General features: G+C 43.0%; 1 protein-coding gene across 1 annotated transcript in view; it reads right to left on the bottom strand.

Annotated features, from left to right (window-relative positions):
* The window catches only part of LOC124775905, a 476,308-nt gene that overhangs the window by 148,615 nt on the left and 307,487 nt on the right, over positions 1-20,206 (bottom strand). Inside the window, exon 7 of the mRNA XM_047250740.1 lies at positions 3,937-4,154. Coding sequence (XP_047106696.1) covers positions 3,937-4,154 — 218 coding nt within the window. The remainder of the gene's footprint in view (positions 1-3,936; positions 4,155-20,206) is intronic.

The following is a 20,206-nucleotide window of genomic DNA, read 5'->3' as shown; positions in this document are numbered from 1 at the left end:
TCAGTTAGTGCTGTCAGCCTTTGCAGAAGAAAAAATGTGTTTACCTACTGACTTGCTCTCGTAATAGGCTACAAAGGTGGATTAAAGAACGGAAACAAGATTAGAATTAACGTCCCGTCGACAGCGAAGTCATTAGAGCCGGAGCACATGGTTTGAATACGGAAGGATGGGAAAGGAAATCGGCCGTGCCCTTTCAAAGGAACCATCCCGGTGTTTGTCGTAAAAGATTTATTAGTTTTCTTCTACGCAGTACTACCGGTGGTGGCCCTAGCTGTTTTGGCGCCTTGATAAGAATGGTTTTGGTTTTGCTCCTCTTTTTCTTAAAAATGTTTAGGAACAATTTGTGATAATTAATTATATAAAAAAGTAACAGATCAATGACCAGTTAATAATGTGCTAGAATTATGTAACTAAAGAAATAATTCAAATGTAGAAGGGCCACTTTATTTTATTCTAAATAGATATGAGGTCGTCGTGGTAAAAGTCGATGTTAAAATGCCGGCCCTACCATCCAATTATAGTGGGAAAACACTGGAATTTAAGAATTTTCGGAAGTCAGTAATCCTGCTTACCTTGCTGCCGTGTCTCCAAATTTTCAACCACATCACTGTCAGCTGGCAAAACAGATTAAAATGGAATGGTATATGTTGTTCATAGGTATTGGCAGCGTCAGAATGACAGATCTATACGTGTACAGCCTGTCTATCTTCCAGGAAACCACATCTCGAAGACAAACACAGAAGTAGGGCGTTACAGGAAGACACGCTGGCGAACACAGAAGCAACGTGCTACGTTTATGTTTTTCTGCGGGATGTGGGTTTCAAGAAGATTCACGGGCTGTGCACGTGTAGCGCTGTTATTGTGACGTTGCAAATACCTATGGACAACAATTTAGTATGTTTTACCAATTGACGGCGTAAGGAGTGTGACAGACCGCTCCATTACATTGAAGACAATGTAGGCATCTTAACGCTATTCTTTGCATTGTGTAAGCACTCAGATATCGGTGGTAACAATCTGAGAGCGAAACATGGGAGCGCGATTCTGAGGATTGTAGTGAGACGAGGTCTGTGTGCGAGAGTGGAAGTAGTAGTGTGGCTCGAGACAGAAGACGTGTCACACTGCCTTCACGTCAGATATTACCACACTCAAGGCCTGATTTCATTTATATAACCAGGAGAGATCTAGATGGCTTAACTACTCAAGTTAAAATTCGCAAGAATAGCGCAAAAGCAATTGCAGGGTTAGGCTCGTGATTGTTAGTCCGAGTTTGCAATAATCCCATGTTCTGCTTGTCGGTTAAAGAAGCCTCCTTATCCTCCAAATAATAATAATTATTCTCTACATCTAATTAATAAATATGCTGTGGTTACTAAATGTTAATGTAAATTAGAAATTTAAATAATGTGTTAATCTGGCACTCAGCCATTATTGATACCTATGTCAATGTAGTAGTCATTGTCTATTATTGTTTATGGGTTATGATGATTCTGAAGTTTTAAATAGACTTAATTTATGAAATCCCTTCTCACAAGTTATTTAGAAGTTTTATTAAATTCATTCTTAGTAACAATAAGCTTTAGCTGCTGCTGCTGCTGCATGCTGCTGCGAATTGCTGTAATCCACATGGAAAATGGCAGTTATCTAAAGAGGTGAATGCGAAACTTAGGGCCAAAACAGAGACACTGACACACCACAACATGTCTTGTACTCTAATCAAGTAAATTCCGTTGCGCAAGCCAAATTCTGTATCACTTGTAAATTTTTGTTCAAAAACACAGATAGCTTAGGTACTCATTGTTACAGGATCATTTGTTCCTGTAGTTTCTCATATTCAAATACGCTGTCAGATAGCTTATCCAAATGTTAGTTTTAAGTTTTTCACGTAACGATCTGTTGAGGGCTTAAACAACAGTTAAATTGACACTCATGCAAGACGCACACAGTGTTATGCAGGTTAGATTCCGTTTACTGATAGCTCAGGTTGCTTATCGAGTCCATTTTCACTGATGAAGATAGGGATATTTGTTGTAGCTAAACACATGTTAGTTGCATATACGTTACAACGGTGATGTGGATATACATCTTAAAAAGACACGGCTGCAACGAAAGTAGCCACGCTATTTTATTGGTTTTATTGTTCTTGTCTGTGTTTGTGTATGCAGTATAAAAAATGGGGACTTCAGGTCAACAGGAATAAAACAAAATATATGGTAACAGGAGACACAAATCAAGATTTGATACTGGAAGAAGGGATGGGAACTATTAAACACACTGAAGAGTACAAATATCTAGGAGTTAATGTCACACAAGAAGAAAAACAAGACAAGGAAATTAATACAAAAATAAATGTTGGGAAGTTTACTATTGGAACAGTAAATGGTATTTTATGGGACCAGTTTAGAAAGGAAACAAAAAGAAAAATCTTCAAGAAAATTATCGGAAGCATTATGGCGTATGGGTCAGAAGTATGGGCAGTTAAATCGCAAATAATGGAAAGGTTGATGGCAACGGAGATGGACTTTAGGAGGCAGTCCGCAGGGATATCTAGGCGAGAAAGAATGAGAAATGAAGTCATCTGGAAGAAAATGGATGTTACAAACAGATTTTATAGAAGAAAAACGACTGTTATGGTATGGGCATACAAAAAGGATGTTCAAAGGAGAGATTATCACAGAGAATTATGGAATGGGGGCCACCAGGAAGAAAGAAAAAATGGTTCAAATGGCTCTGAGCACTATGGGACTTAACATCTATGGTCATCAGTCCCCTAGAACTTAGAACTACTTAAACCTAACTAACCTAAGGACATCACACAACACCCAGTCATCACGAGGCAGAGAAAATCCCTGACCCCGCCGGGAATCGAACCCGGGAACCCGGGCGTGGGAAGCGAGAACGCTACCGCACGACCACGAGCTGTAGACAGGAAGAAAGAAAAGAGGGAGGACGCCGACCACAAGGTTTCAAGGAATTCAGACCTCTGTCGGAAGAATAAATATTGAAGATAGACAAAACTGGAGGATGAAAATCAAATTTGATGTGTAGTGTTGGAATACCGGAAAATAAAATTCGGAAACCTTCTAATAATGATCTGTACGTCTTTTGCATTAAAACTAATAAAAGCATTAGTCAAACAATAAACCGTTCTCGGCTATACAAAACGACATTAATTACAGCATATGCACCCAATCATGAACATCTCTGTCTATACAAACGTTACACATTAAACGCATTAAACCTATAGAATGAGGAGAAATGCCCGATTTATACAGGGTGATACTGTGACGACGGTACGAACTTCCAAGAATGATGGAGACGGGTAAATGTATCAATTTAAGGTAATGGAATCTGGTCCGGAAACGATCAGGTCGAAATTTATAAGCAAAAATCATTCTGACACCTCTGACAGCGAAATATATACATGCACCTGTACTGTTGCTGCTGAGATGCAGGAAGGCAACTTGCAGAGGTTGTAGTATGGACCAAAACAAAAAAAGATATGTCTAATAAACAGGGATGCATACCGAAAGAGGCATGAGCACCTGCTCGTCTTCGATACTGTGAAACGTGTCTCTTCTATTGGAAGGTCTTTGGTTTCCATATTTTTGGAGGAGGTAATGTGGGCGAAAACAAGAAAAAAATGTAAATATGGACTTTATAATGCATAGCACAAGAGCCATGGACACTTTTTTGGTTGTAATATCATCATCCCGTACATTAGGCAATGTGTTCACAGGGTGAAGTGTATGATGTGCTGTAGTTTGACTTTTTTTTTTATTAAATACCTGAGAATGGTGTGTTATTTGACCAAAACTTGTAGTTTTGATAGAGAGGCATCACGGCCATTGAGTCAAATCATGGTTTTTCAAAACTATGTTGATTCCTAAATGACTGTGTGTTCGTCTGGCAGAATGCAGCGCTGCAGCGACTGACCGTTCTCGTCGATGGCGGCCGGCTGTCGCGGTCGCGGCCGGTAGCGAGGGTCGAGCAGCGCGAACGTGGAGTCCTCTGGCCCGATGCCGCGCGCCTGCTCCCACTCGAAGAGGCGCCTCGTGAACGCCTCCGAGATGCCCTGGAACCGGAAGCTGCCCGTCGACGTCTGCACCAGCACCTCGTGCCCGGCGCGCATCGCGCTCCGCATCTTCTCCAGCCTGCAGCAACACCGTCTGCCTCAGCAGTAGCTGCCGCTGTCTGAACTACACGCAGCGCGATCCAGCACAGTCGGAATACAGCAGTATAGCGGATGTTGTTCTTTCGTTGACAGCTCCTACAGCCCCAGCCGAAACTGAACCCACCTAGGTAACAGCTGATAGTTCGAGTTTTCAGAATGAAACTTTCACTCTGTAGAGCAGTGTGTGCTGATATGAAGCTTCCTGGCAGATTAAAACTGTGTGCCGGAGCGAGACTCGAACTCGAGAGCTGTGCCTTTCGCGGGCAAGTGCTCTACAAACGTGCCAGCGAAAGGCAAAGGTCCCGAGTTCGAGCCTCGGTCCGGCACACAGTTTTAACCTGCAGGAAGTTTCAGTTCGAGTTTTTCATAGACTAATAACAGGGGATAGGAACTTTAGGTGTGAAATTCAAATGAAAAAAGGAAGAGAAAATGTGCACAAGTAAGGTAAAAAATTAACGAAGTGCGAATACGACTGGCACACCGATGGTTCCGTACATATATATATCTCCCGAAGATACAAAAAGAAGCGAGCAGGGGATTTCATTTATGTACATGTAAGAGAGAAGATTTGATAAGACGTTTTTATTTACTTACTGAAACGTGACTATAACTTATATTTTCTTTTTGCGTGCAGCAATGTTTGCCCATTATGCTTTTGAAGGATGATAAATACAATGTTCAAATGGCAAAAAATATTTTTGATGTGATATAATTAAAATTTTACAAGTTTCAGATTCTGAACAGTACTTGAAACCTTCTTTCTTGCCGAATCTCACGATTCTAGGTCAACGTTAAGTACCCTATAGGTTTTGACGAGTTCGTTTTTGAATATCAAAATACGCGATATAAATTACCGAATCTTTTGATTGCATTGACTTGACGACGAAATTTTGTACAGCGCCAAGGCACTACAAGCTTTAGTATGTGACATAAACTTGAAATTGATACAATCTGTTCCAGAGAAAAGGGAGTCGTAAAAAATAAACAGATACACAGACGGATAAAAAATGACAAAAGATATTTTTTCATGGTATATAATTAAAAATTAACAATTTTCGGATATTTTTTCCTTCACGTGTAGTGTGAAACCTTGCTTCTTGTCAGATTTCATGATTCTAGTCAACAGGCTTTCATTGAGTTTCTGGGTGTCAAAATATGTGACATAAATGGCCGTATCTTTTGGTTGAAGTGACTTAGAAGCTTAAAATGTTTACGCCGCACACGGGCCATAGACCTTAATATGTGACTTATCTACCCGTTCCTGAGAAAAAGGTTTCTTAACAGTCAGACAGACAGACGACAGTCAACAAAGTGAGCCTAGAACGGTTCCGTTTTTACAGACTGAGGCACGGAACTTCATAAAGGAGACAAAAACTCGCTGATTTACAGAACTAATTCAACAAATTCTCTTCTATTCGCGCGCATTGAATTACAAACAAGTGCATCAAATCATCATTCATCAGAAGAAGGAGAAAACATTAACTTCAACGCAGTTAAGCATTTCTGAATTTTTATAAATAACCCTGTTACTATTAGCAGATAGAACGTCTTAATAGATGCTAAAGCTTCTTTCGACATCCACAGAAACCAGCGGGGCAAACTTTGTATTCACCCGGAATGGCAACTCAACAAGTGCGGCTAGTTCCTTATTATCCGGATTCTTCCGTAGGCTAGACTTTGTTTCGCAAATTAAAAGACGAGTTAATTAAACTTGTCATTGGTTGCATCTAGAGGTTATTTGAGATTAACTCAAGATACGAAAAGGTATTAAGTTTTGCGGCGAATGCGGCACTCTAAGATATGGAATTGAAACGCGACAGCTGAAAGCGGTGGCAGTTGGGTAAGTAATATTACTGCGACAGTGAAGTGAACTGAAATTGAAGACTGGCTTATCTTTCTGGTCCCTATATAATACTGACTGCCCCTGACGCAAGTAAAAATATCCCACTGGTTTTCCTTTTCAAGGCATTGTTTAACAGCTGCAGTCAGGTACTTGTAACTATGGACACAAAATAGTTCTCTCTGCAAATTATGTATTTTCTCCGGCAGCAGAAATTACCGAGCCTTGGAAATAGCATTTGCGTCGACTGGAACCAAAGAAGGCAGAAAATCTGTAATTTTGTTAAAATTCTCACACAACGTGGTACCACAATCAATACACGATACCTAGTGAGTAATGACCGGGAAATTTGGAAGGGACACACCAGTGATTTCCCTGCAGGCTCCACAAAGACTCGGAACTTTCACTACAATCTCTTTCAGGGCAGAGATGAATTGATTTGCGATGTCGTATTCGTTCCTTGTCGATTCAAAAATCCTGTGAAGGGCATGGGGCAAGCATGTCACGTGCTTCAACGGAGGGAACATAGGTTTCAATTGGTTAACAGCTGGAATCGTGTATGGAGCCTGGTACGTAACTGCCAGCAGAACCTTTTCCACCCAATATCACTAGGCTACAGCTTTTGACAGAAGTCCATGACTGATTGCATTTCTGCAGCTCATACATTTTTAACAATTTGGGGTTAACTTTCTCCCCTGCTAAGGGAAAAACTAAAATGTTCAAAACATAATCGTTCCATTGATCTACAGTTCCATTCAGAATGGTGCCCAAACTGCAGTCACATACCTTCTCCTTGTTTCTTTGTATGGTTATTTGGTAAACAGGTTCTGCGTAGTTTTTTTTATTGAAGTGCTGTCATCGGGCATTGATATCTTCGTGTATTGTTGAAGCAATCCTTAGAAGGCTTGATGGTTCACTTTAATGATTGGGATTCCTGCTTGTGTAAGAGATGCGCATAAATAAATGTTGAAATTCTTTGGCTTTTTGAAGAACAATGTTCAACGGCATTTCGTAATAGAGGTTGACATGATTCGTTTAAGAGTTTTGATGCTTGGAACTGGAGATTTTTTTTTTCATGCGCTCTCGCTGGTGGTTTTCCTCGAACAAAATTCCTGAATCGCAAATACTTCATCGCATAACAGTTCCATCAGTTTCTATAGAATTTTGTTTGAATTCTTGAACCAGAACAAAAAATCGGGCACTACACACGTTCGGCATGGTAAAATCTAGTAATATCTAGTAATACCCTCGTCTAGCAGAGAATATTCACGAACACTGGGCTACTGATTCTGATGAAATTAGAAGGACGGAAAGAAATACGCTCATTACCATTCGCATTGTTACGGCTATGTAAAGCGGTAAAGTTAGAGGAGGAGGATTTGTCGTACAGACAATTATTTTCAACTGTTGCACGTGCGCTTTCAGTATTGCGTTTACTGAAAGAGGTAGGCTTGCCATTTGCATGTTCACTAAATGCTGAGGAGTTAAATGTTTACATTGGTTCGAAACTATATACAAATGGAATTAAACTTGCAAGTCATTTGTCTCACAAATAATAAAACGCGCTCAAGAAGATCATTCAAAGCTGACTATGGATATGGTTGGGGAAAAAGGGATTAATGTTACAAAAAGGGGCACGGTAAATGTGCCTTTTCGCAATTAGATGCAAAATTTCACAGTGTGATATCTTTCGAAGGAGCTTTAATTTACCCTAAGCAAAAAGTTGCGCACCTGAAAATCCTAACCTTGGTAACAATCAAAAGTGCAGCCCGATTGTAGCGTCGAAAGGATCGATTTTTGGCGAATAAGCTCAGTGAGATTAGCGACACCTAATGTCACTGTAGGTGGAGTATTGACAAAGTTTGGATTGAAAAGGTGGAATATCATGCATCGATTCGTTTTCTGCTGTTGAAGAGGAACAACGCTGCAACAATCAGTGCTGAGTTTGTGGAAATGTACAACAATGCACCGTCATATGACAGTTTTGCAGACATTTCTAGTGTGGGCAAACAACTGAATGACGAATAACGAACTGAGACACCATCTCTACATCACATCAATAATCCGTAAGACACCTGATGGTGTGTGCCACCAACTGGTTCCCCCTTCCTCGTTCCACTCGCGAATGGTACATGGGAAGAAATACTACAGACAAGCCTCTGTATTAGTTCTAATTTCTCAAATTTTTCATCGTGGGCAATTCACGAGATGTATGTGGAAGTACAGTAAACTTTCGTTTAACCGCGGCAATTGGGACTTGAAAAACGCGGATAATCGAATTCCGCAGATAATCCGCAATTCAAGTACATAATAATGTATTAGGGTTTTTCGAAAATAAAAATTAATTACAATATCACAATTAACATAATTAATTAACGTTTATAATAAATTCTACTTTAATCTTCATAAAATATGTCAAAATTAGATACTTACAACGTGAACAGAACAATCCAGTTTCACATTACAATATACCACTTAAAAACAAAACACCGTCCAGCTTTTGCAGCTTTCGAGCAGCACAATGTTTACGATGTTTACTTCGCCCACGTTGTAACGTGAGATTATTGTATACCCGCGAGCACTGCCGGGTTAACGGAAAATTTTCAGCAGGAAAAAAATAAAAATAGGGAGAAATACGCCACGGATAGTCCGCCGGCGGATGATCGAGAGTTTACTGTATTCCCGGAAAGCACTCTCTCAAAATTTCAATAGTAAACCTCTCCGTTTTGCGCAACGACTCTCCTGTAACTTCTGCCTGTGGAGTTTGTTGAGTATATCTGTAACGCTTTCGCGCCGACTAAACGATCCCTTGACGAAACGAGCCGCTCTTCGTTGGATATTCTCTATCTCTTCTATCAGTCCTACCCGGTAAGTGTTCCAGAATGGTGAACGATACTGAAGAATCGGTCGAACAAGCGACTTCTGTGTGGATGAGTTTTATTTCCTTGAAATTCTTCGTATGAGCCCCAGTCTGGTATCTGCCTTTCCTACTACAGTATTTGAATTGCGAGGTCATTCCACTTGACGTTGCTCTGGATAGTTACTCCTAGATATTTTACAGAATATACTGTTTCCAGCAATTTATCATCAACAGTATAGTTGTACGATAGTGGGCTTCCTTTGCTATGTATGCGCAATATGTTATGCAAATTTGCGTTCAGGTTCAGCTGCCAGACACTGCACCATTAATCAATATTCTGTTGGTCATTTTGCAAATCGGTACTGTCTTCTGGCGTTGTTACTTTCTCATAGACAACTGCACTATCTCCGAACAGTCTTAAAGAGCTTCCGACGCTTTTAATACATAATTTTTCTACATAGTAAGTAGTAATGGTTCTATCACACTTCCTTGGAATACTCCGGAAGTAACCTTTACATCTGTAGATTTTGTTCCGTTAAGAGCGACATGTTAAGTTCTGTCTGCGAGGAAGTCCTGAATCCAGTCGCAAATCTGGTCCGCTACTCGGTAAGCTCGTATTTTTTTCAGTAGAACGGCAGAGCAGGAAGGTGCCAAATGCTTTCCTAAAGTCAATGAATACGGCATCAGCCTAAGCGCCGTTGTCTTCAGCGCTACGGATCTCATGGAAGAATAGAGGGGGCTGAGTTTCACATGATCTATGTTTGCGGACTCCAAGCTGATTTTCATAGAGGAGATTTGCGTTCTCCAAAAAGTCATAATTTTGAGCATAAAACATATTCCATAATTATACAACAGATTGACGTCAACGATATAGGCATATAACTGTCATCCTACGACCCTTCTTCAAAACGGGAATGACCTGCGCTTTTTTACATCGCTGGGTACCCTTCATTGCTCCAGCGAACTACGATAAGCTGCTGTTACAGGGGGATGAAGTTCTTTCGCATAATGTTTGTAGAATCTTACAGGTATCTCATATGGTCCTGATTGTTGTGCCTAGACAAGACAGCCTTGACACAAAGAGAGGAAGCCGAAAGGCACGCGCTTAAACTCACGCAGGCTGGCGTGAGGTCTGAAACAGGATACGTAATGAATGCTATAAAAAAAAGTACGTAGCTTCTGGAATACTTAACTTTAATCCATAATTGTAGAACATCTCTCGTTACGGTACATGCTTCATAATATTAATTATCAATTGAATACGGCGCCTTGCTAGGTCGTAGCAAATAGCTGAAGGCTATGCTAACTATTGTCTCGGCAAATGAGATCTTATTTGTCAGTGAACTGTGGCTAGCTACGTCGGCTGTACAACTGGGGCGAGTGCCAGTACGTCTCTCTGGACCTGCCGTGTGGTGGCGCTCGGTCTGCTATCACTGACAGTAGCGGCACGCGGGTCCGACGTATACTAACGGACCGCGGCCGATTTAAAGGCTACCACCTAGCAAGTGTGGTGTCTGGCGGTGACACCACACTGATGCCTTCATACGATGACTGAGAGTAAGAACTGTGTTACGATTTTCCGCGGTGAAACAGTTTCGGAAGACAGAATTCAGTAATTCTATCTTCTGTTTGTTATCTTCCGTATCGGTGCCTGTATGATCACTGAGTGACTGAATAGACGATTTCGAGCTGCTTACTGATTTTACGTAACACAAAAACATCGTAGGGTTTTATTCACTCTTCTCTGTAAAGAAATGGAAGTCCTACAGAAATGGAGGCGTTTGTACTCCAGTCCGACGTATCACAATCGAGGTGATAGTTGTAAAAAATGAAAATTAATAATGGAGCAGTTCTCTACATCTCGTACGACATTTTGAACATGGCAAATGCCGCTACCAGCTAGGTTTCTTCCACTAAAAAAACGCTGAAACGAAGCAGGAGGAGAAATGTCGCCAATCCAAAAGACTTCTCGAGGTGCCTAATCACCGTGGTCAAAACCAGGGTGTATCGCTATGAGCCAAGAGAAAATACCAAAGCAAGCAATGGATGCCAATGAACGCCGAGGAACGTGAAGACCCAGCCATCATTGGGCAAGCCGAAACTGAGTGTTTTTTGAGATCACCATGGTCTAGTGCCAATAGATTATGCTCGTAAGGCGGAAACTGTCACAGGAGCACGCTACAGACATCCCCCGACGAGTTCACGGGTGGCTGTCAAGACGAAGTGTCGCGCGAAGCTGTTCAAGGGGTTTTGCTCTAAGACAAAGCCCCAATTCATTTTAACTGGACTCAGTTAGTCATCCATCATTAAGAAGAAAGTGCCGCACTGAAGGATGAATATGTAGAGCAGAACTAGCACAATCACCACGTCTCATGGTCACAGCTTGATTATTTCGAGGTGATGACTAAAAACGTTATTATTCCAACTTAACGGCGGAGCTCCACGATTTGCAGCATCCGGGGAGACTATCCACGACTGTCACACCTGACAGACGCGTTACTACTCGGCAGTTGGCGCTGCATTTGACATTCAACAAAGGAAGTGTGGATGCAATTATTCGCACTCTTGGACATTCAAAAGCGTGTGCAATATGGGTCCCGCGGTGTCTAACCGTGGACCACAAAATGGCTCTGAGTACTATGGGACTTAACTTCTGAGGTCATCAGTCCCTAGAACTTAGAACTACTTAAACCTAACTAACCTAAGGACATCACACACATCCATGCTCGAGGCAGGATTCGAACCTGCGACCTAGCAGTCGCGCGGTTCCGGACTGAAGGGCCTAGAAGCGCTTGGCCACTCTGGCCGGCCCATGGACCACAAATCGCATTGAAATACGCTTGTCTTGATTTGTTGCAACGTTTTGAAGCTAAGGGAGAGGCCTTCTTGTCCCAGATTGTGACAGGTGATGAAACCTGGGTTCACCATTTTGAGCACGAAACAAAATGAGAGTCGATGTAATGGCGCCATTCCCACTACCAACAGAAGAAAAATTTCAAAGAAACTGCTTCCGCCGGTAAGTTCATGATCACCGTATTGTGGGACTGTGAAGGTGTGATTCTCATTGATGTGATGACAAGAGCCGATACCATTAATTCAGAAGCATCTGTCAACATATTAACAAAACTCAAGACACGATTCCGGCGACTTCGCCGCCACAGAAACCCAGGTGATGTTTAGTGCAACACGATAAAATTCGGCCCCACACAAGTCTGAAGACTGCTGAACACATCGCAAAACAGGGTTGGACAGTTTTACCCCATCCACCCTACAGCCCTGACATAGCCCCCTCGGACTTTCACTTATTTGTGCTTTTAAAGGATGCTATTCGTGGAAGAGATATTTTAAGGACTATGAGGTGATTCACACAGTGAAGCACTAGCTCCGCCACCAGAACAAGGATTGGTACCGACAGGGCGTATACGCCCTTGTTCCGCGCTGGAGGATGGCCATTGAACGGATGGAACTTACCTGGAAAAATAGGGTGTGTAGATAAAACGCAATTCTTTCGTTGTGTGAACCTCATTATGTTCAATAAAGAATTGTTGAAGGAAAAAATGCGGTGCATTACTTTCTGGGCAATCCTCGTGTTTCCCAATTGTGAAATAAGAAAATTTGCGCCTGAACGGAACTCGAACCCGGATTCCTCGCTCACCACGAGCGGTCGTCTTCACAACTTCGGCTAAGTTTGCACGCTTCCTGTGCCTCCATATGTCACAGTCCACGTCTTTATTTCGTAGTTTTATGTATTTCTTTTTAGCTTCGAGCATTAGTTGATTTGTGCTTTGGGAGAATGACGCCACCACAAGGAAACGGACCATTTTTATCGTCGTATGCTGAACGTCAAATCATATTAAGGATGTGGGCTATGACATATGGAGGTTTGAGTCGGACCGGAAAGCGTGCGCGGATAGCCAAAATGGTCAAGGCGACTACTCGCGGTAAGCGGGAAGTCTGGGATTTGAGTCCCGGTCCAGCACATATATTCGTGTATCACAAATGACCAATACATCTACACCAATTCCTATACCGCCAATAATTTAGAATTATATTGCATGTGGCTACTGATCATCTAAGTAAAACTTTACGACCACCCCTCGTATTATGCTAATTCATGGAACAGTGACACTGTGCTCCGTTTACGTCATTGCTGAGTACAGATCTTCAACTTTCCTTTTTGCCACGACAACAGGGTTCTCGCGTCTGACCGAAGAAACGCAAGTTTCAGTTATTGAGCATATCCAGAACTACTGCCTGGAATTGCATTCTGAAACGGATATGCCTGTAGGAAAATGTGTTGCAAACAGGTGTGCGGAAGATAATATGTCAAGACTTCTTGGACACCATGTGCTTCAAAGAGAAATTTTATTCGATCGAAACATCGTAGGTGTTGAATCCTGGAGATAGCATTACGAGCCAGACGGCGAAAGACAATCGAGGAAGTGGAAGAACCTGTCGAGTACAGTCAAGAAAATAAATAAAAAAACATGGATTTAATGAGAAATTTATGCTTCCGCTCTCATAGGTTTCAAAGCTGCGACGTAGATGCACTTGCAGTTGAATCGTCTGCCAATTGCCCTACGATCAAACCACCGGGGACATGCCTCACAAGGATTACTGCCGCTTCGTGCTATCGCACTCCCTCATACGGCTACCTGTACTGAAGATACACTACGTGATGTGAAATCTGTAGGACTGAAACCTGACTCATCTTGTCCATACTTGGCGCCGAGTTGTTTTCACCTGTCTGGACCTTTGAAAGAACGTTCACAGGTTCAGATGTTTTTAGGTGACAACAAAGTCAGAAGGCAGTAGAAGATGTCTACTTGTCATCAATTTTTTTTCTTTTGTGGCTCCTGGGCTCATGTCGTTTATGTTCTAAGAAAGGATGAATTACTGAAAAATAAGAGAAAAGCTGTTTCTGTTTCTACATTTGTAAAAACATTATAATAATATTCTACTTATTTCATGACTTCCTTTATATATGGTCATGTAAATAGGCAAACGACAGGATAACAGGAACGCCATCCAAAATTCAGTTCAAAATTGGAATAGAAGTGATAAATACTATTATAAATTCCGAATAATAGAAAAACACTGAGCTTTCGGGGAACGCAAGCTAGTTACAAGCAAAATTATTATAATTGTCAAAAAATCGAGATCTGGATGTAGAAAGAGCAAACAGACAGGGTACGGAAGAAACAGATCAATTGCATGAGTCAAATACGCCAAACGAAACACATTATTTTCAATAAAACGATGAGAAAAAGTTGGCAGTACTGTTTCCGTCACGTGACAGTGTAATGTGTCGCATACCCTGGAGCCTCATTCGGGAGGATCATGGTTCAAATCCTCCGCCTGCCCATTAAGATATAGTTAACCTTAATTTCCCAAAAGCACTTCAAGAAAATTCCAAGATGGCTCTTTTAACAAAAGGAAACTCGTCGATTTTCTTACACAACACAAACTACAGTCTGGTCAAAATTGCTTGATAATTGACACTTTGCGCTTTGGAGCAGTGTTACTCAAATCAGAGCTCTGAACGTCGTGTCGGAACTGTTCGCTGTTGCCACCTGCCACAACAAACGCTCTGTTTACTTCTTTTGTTTGGCTAGTGCTGTGTATCGGGCCCAACACACGAGCGACGAGCTGCAGCGATCCGTCGCATGCGATATCGCTGGATCGCCTGCAGTACGTCGCTCTCCTGACACCCCACACACGAAAGATTTGCCAAGCAGTTTCAGCCAGTATTATGAACGTCACCGTATCGAGAAGTGCAGCTACGGAAAATGAACTGTTATGCTTAGCAGCAGTTGCAGCGGATTTCCATATCACCACCAATACTTGCAAAACATAAACTTAAAATAAAGGAGAACTACACTCCTGGAAATTGAAATAAGAACACCGTGAATTCATTGTCCCAGGAAGGGGAAACTTTATTGACACATTCCTGGGGTCAGATACATCACATGATCACACTGACAGAACCACAGGCACATAGACACAGGCAACAGAGCATGCACAATGTCGGCACTAGTACAGTGTATATCCACCTTTCGCAGCAATGCAGGCTGCTATTCTCCCATGGAGACGATCGTAGAGATGCTGGATGTAGTCCTGTGGAACGGCTTACCATGCCATTTCCACCTGGCGCCTCAGTTGGACCAGCGTTCGTGCTGGACGTGCAGACCGCGTGAGACGACGCTTCATCCAGTCCCAAACATGCTCAATGGGGGACAGATCCGGAGATCTTGCTGGCCAGGGTAGTTGACTTACACCTTCTAGAGCACGTTGGGTGGCACGGGATACATGCGGACGTGCATTGTCCTGTTGGAACAGCAAGTTCCCTTGCCGGTCTAGGAATGGTAGAACGATGGGTTCGATGACGGTTTGGATGTACCGTGCACTATTCAGTGTCCCCCGACGATCACCAGTGGTGTACGGCCAGTGTAGTAGATCGCTCCCCACACCATGATGCCGGGTGTTGGCCCTGTGTGCCTCGGTCGTATGCAGTCCTGATTGTGGCGCTCACCTGCACGGCGCCAAACACGCATACGACCATCATTGGCACCAAGGCAGAAGCGACTCTCATCCCTGAAGACGACACGTCTCCATTCGTCCCTCCATTCACGCATGTCGCGACACCACTGGAGGCGGGCTGCACGATGTCGGGGCGTGAGCGGAAGACGGCCTAACGGTGTGCGGGACCGTAGTCCAGCTTCATGGAGACGGTTGCGAATGGTCCTCGCCGATACCCCAGGAGCAACAGTGTCCCTAATTTGCTGGGAAGTGGCGGTGCGGTCCCCTACGGCACTGCGTAGGATCCTACGGTCTTGGCGTGCATCCGTGCGTCGCTGCGGTCCGGTCCCAGGTCGACGGGCACGTGCACCTTCAGCCGACCACTGGCGACAACATCGATGTACTGTGGAGACCTCACGCCCCACGTGTTGAGCAATTCGGTGGTACGTCCACCCGGCCTCCCGCATGCCCACTATACGCCCTCGCTCAAAGTCCGTCAACTGCACATACGGTTCACGTCCACGCTGTCGCGGCATGCTACCAGTGTTAAAGACTGCGATGGAGCTCCGTATGCCACGGCAAACTGGCTGACACTGACGGCGGCGGTGCACAAATGCTGCGCAGCTAGCGCCATTCGACGGCCAACACCGCGGTTCCTGGTGTGTCCGCTGTGCCGTGCGTGTGATTATTGCTTGTACATCCCTCTCGCAGTGTCCGGAGCAAGTATGGTGGGTCTGACACACCGGTGTCAATGTGTTCTTTTTTCCATTTCCAGGAGTGTATAATTTAATAAACTTGTTTTGAAACGCTTTTTTTGGGGACTTGGGTTACTTTACGGAATATATTACATTTTTCACCGAAGCCGAATTTGTTATGTACACCTTTCTAGAGTGTCAATACAATTCATTTTACGTTTATTAGTCCTCAATTCCTTTTTTTATTCGGTAGCCTTGTAATTTAACATCTAGAATTTGCACAATTTACTCGACGTGTTTATACAGATTTCAGCAGCAGCACTACCGATTACTGGGACTCTTGTTATAATTTTGTGCTAAGGAGAGTTAGATTATATGAAATGACAAGGAACTAGCGTATATAACTGTAAAATAGATTTGCCCTGAACATTTAAATTAAAATGTGCTCTTAAGATTACAGTAGGTACGTACCGGAATGTATTCTGTCTAGAAAATAAAAACCTTTAATGATGCGTGTATTTATTTCACAAATAACTAAAAATCATTAGGGGGAGTCCACTGTATCACAACTGTTACTATGAACTTCCCATCAATTCTATTTTTACAGTACAAGCTTCAAAAAGCTAATTACTGCAAAATTTATTGTTAATATAAATGGCAACTCCGGCTTTCACTTTACTTCTCAGCGTAGTTCGTGGTCCCTTGATAACCATAAATTCTAACGTATATTTCTTACACAACGTGGGCAGTTCAAAACGAAACAAAACAGTACAATCGCTTAATAAATATAGAATTGCCACAGGCCGCTTCTAGCCAGCCAGGCAGCCATATTGTGTGCACGAATCGCACGCGGTCCATCAGCTTGCCTGGGATTTATGTGCGACCAGTGATCAGCGACCGACCGCTACGATTTTGCCACACACGTACGATCTACCAAGCGTTAGGTCGCCCATGCAACGGGTCCTTAGATCCGTCACTAGCACTTGGGGCCTAATGAAACGTGCGTATTCCGTTACCACCGTTGCGGGTGTTTTCGTGTCGTTCATCACGTCTGATGAAATCCGAACGAAAAGGGTCAGACCCAGGATCCGGGATGCAAACAAACCAGAAACGAAATCCGGACAGGGAATTGCGGTTAAAGGACAATCGCAACTCAAGTGCAATGTGCGGGAATACTTTGAGAGGTAGGCGGAAAATGGGGGACCTCTCTTACCGGTGTCCAAAGTGGTCGCGTGAACAGTAGCCGCGGTTAATGATAGTGAAACATCCACACTTCGTATTAGTAAAGAGAAATACGAGAACTAAAGAAGTGAAGCAGGACAATCTTGTCTTCCTATGCTGGGCAAGAAGAGAAGTGTACAGAAACCCGTAACAAACCTGGATGCTTTTGCACAAGATGCGAGTCAGCGTCTCGCAATCATTATAATAAATGAGATTGGCCTTCGTTAGATAAGCTACGTACAACACTGCGTGAGATGGAACTGTTTGAAGGCAGCAGATCGTCGTTGCGGTATTAAATATAAAAAATTTTTCAAGCTGTAAAATGTTGATGGAATAAGAAGGCATAGCCGCATTGCTATGCAGATTTTTGCGTGAAATAAAAGATTAATTTCGAGGACATCGTTGGGTCGATGAAACAAGGATGAAAGCAGGTCAAACTGTTACGATAGGTTGGAGTGACGACAAAGATATGTCATTCCCACTGGCAAAGGCTGTAGAATTATTCTTTTGCCATGCTTGTACCTAACATGGCTGTATTTCCGGCTGTCAACTCTATTTCAGACCCAAGTAAACGTCAGAGGACAACGAGGAAATGAATCATGAAACATTTTTAAATAGGTTGAAAAAGACGTTGCCAAGCTAAGAAATACCGACTAATTATTTTCGACAGTATCCCATACCATTCAGTTTTAAAGGATAAATTTGCAACCCGGTCCTTTCGAAAGGAAGGCATTATTCAGTGGTGAAGACGTCACAGAGTTACTGTGGACGAGTCACTAAAAAAAGTAGAATTATTAGAACTCGTGTAACTTCAGAAGCCACAATTCCTAACGTACGTTATCGACGAGGGAGTTTATAAATGTGGACTTGGAGTCTACAGACTACCACCTTATCACTGCCAATTTAACGCAACTGAACTTAGTTGGGTGCAAGTGAAAGGATATTTTGCTCACGAGAGTAAAAAAAAAAAAATTACAGTTGGTTAAATTGAGACACTGACTATTTAGGGCCTGGACAATATCAGCGAAATAGACTGGAGGGCTTTGTGATGCTTACGAAGCGAGTAATTGACGAAGCGTGGAATGATGAAAGTCTTCTCTGAGATAGTGTTACGAAACTTATTATTGCTTCTAGCTGTTAATGTTTTACTTTGTACAAACAAGAAAATTCCTTGGGTTATTTCTTATTATTAAATTATTTCTAATTCCATATGCATACTTACAGTGTTGTTGCAGTCGCGTGATATATTGGTTCAAATGGCTCTGAGCACTATGCGATTTAACTTCTGAGGTCATCAGTCGCCTAGAACTTAGAACTAATTAAACCGAACTAACCTAAGAACATCACACACATCCATGCCCGAGGCAGGATTCGAACCTGCGACGTAGCGGTCACGCGGTTCCAGACTAAAGCGCCTAGAACCGCACGGCCACACCGGCCGGCTGTGATATACAGGGTGTTACAGAAAGGTACGGCCAATCTTTCAGGAAACATTCCTCACGCACAAATAAAGAAAAGATGTTATGTGGACATGTGTCCGGAAAAGCTTAATTTCCATGTTAGAGCTCATTTTAGTTTCGTCAGTATGTACTGTACTTCCTCGATTCACCGCCAGTTGTCCCAATTGAAGGAAGGTAATGTTGACTTCGGTGCTTGTGTTGACATGCGACTCATTGCTCTACAGTACTAGCATCAAGCACATCAGTACATAGCATCAACAGGTTAGTGTTCATCACGAATGTAGTTTTGCAGTCAGTGCAATGTTTACAAATGCGGAGTTGGCAGATGCCCATTTGATGTATGGACTAGCACGGTGCAATAGCCGTGGCGCGGTACGTTTGTATCGAGACACATTTCCAGAACGAAGGTGTCCCGACAGGAAGACGTTCGAAGCAATTGATCGACGTCTTAGGGAGCAGTTCCAGCCTATGACTCGCGACTGGGGAAGGCATAGAACGACGAGGACACCTGCAATGGACGAGGCAATTCCTTGTGCAGTTGACGATAACCCTAATGTCAGCGTCAGAGAAGTTGCTGCTGCACAAGGTAACGTTGACCACGTCACTGTATGGAGAGTGCTACGGGAGAACCAATTGTTTCCGTACCACGTACAGCGTGTGCAGGCACTATCAGCAGCTGATTGGCCTCCACGGGTACACTTCTGCGAATGGTTCATCCAACAATGTGTCAATCCTCATTTCAGTGCAAATGTTCTCTTTTACGGATGAGGCTTCATTCCAACGTGATCAAATTGTGAATTTTCACAATCAACATGTGTGGGCTGACGAGAATCCGCACGCAATTGTGCAATCACGTCATCAACACAGATTTTCTGTGAACGTTTGGGCAGGCATTGTTGGTGATGTCTTGATTGGGCCCCATGTTCTTCCACCTACGCTCAATGGAGCACGTTATCACGATTTCATACGGGATACTCTACCTGTGCTGCTAGAACATGTGCCTTTACAAGTACGACACAACATGTGGTTCATGCACGATGGAGCTCCTGCACATTTCAGTCGAAGTGTTGGTACGCTTCTCAACAACAGATTCGGTGACCGATGGATTGGTAGAGGCGGACCAATTCCATGGCCTCCACGCTCTCCTGACCTCAACCCTCTTGACTTTCATTTATGGGGACATTTGAAAGCTCTTGTCTACGCAACCCCGGTACCAAATGTAGAGACTCTCCGTGCTCGTATTGTGGACGGCTGTGATACAACACGCCATTCTCCAGGGCTGTATCAGCGCATCAGGGATTCCATGCGACGGAGGGTGGATGCATGTATCCTCGCTAACGGAGGACATTTTGAACATTTCCTGTAACAAAGTGTTTGAAGTCACGCTGGTACGTTCTGTTGCTGTGTTTTTACATTCCATGATTAATGTGATTTGAA

Source organism: Schistocerca piceifrons, chromosome 2, assembly GCF_021461385.2.
Source record: "Schistocerca piceifrons isolate TAMUIC-IGC-003096 chromosome 2, iqSchPice1.1, whole genome shotgun sequence".
In the NCBI taxonomy this organism is placed as follows: Eukaryota; Metazoa; Arthropoda; class Insecta; order Orthoptera; family Acrididae; genus Schistocerca; species Schistocerca piceifrons.
The sequence above is the reverse complement of the archived record's forward strand: the minus strand, read 5'-3'. Positions and strand labels throughout refer to the sequence as shown.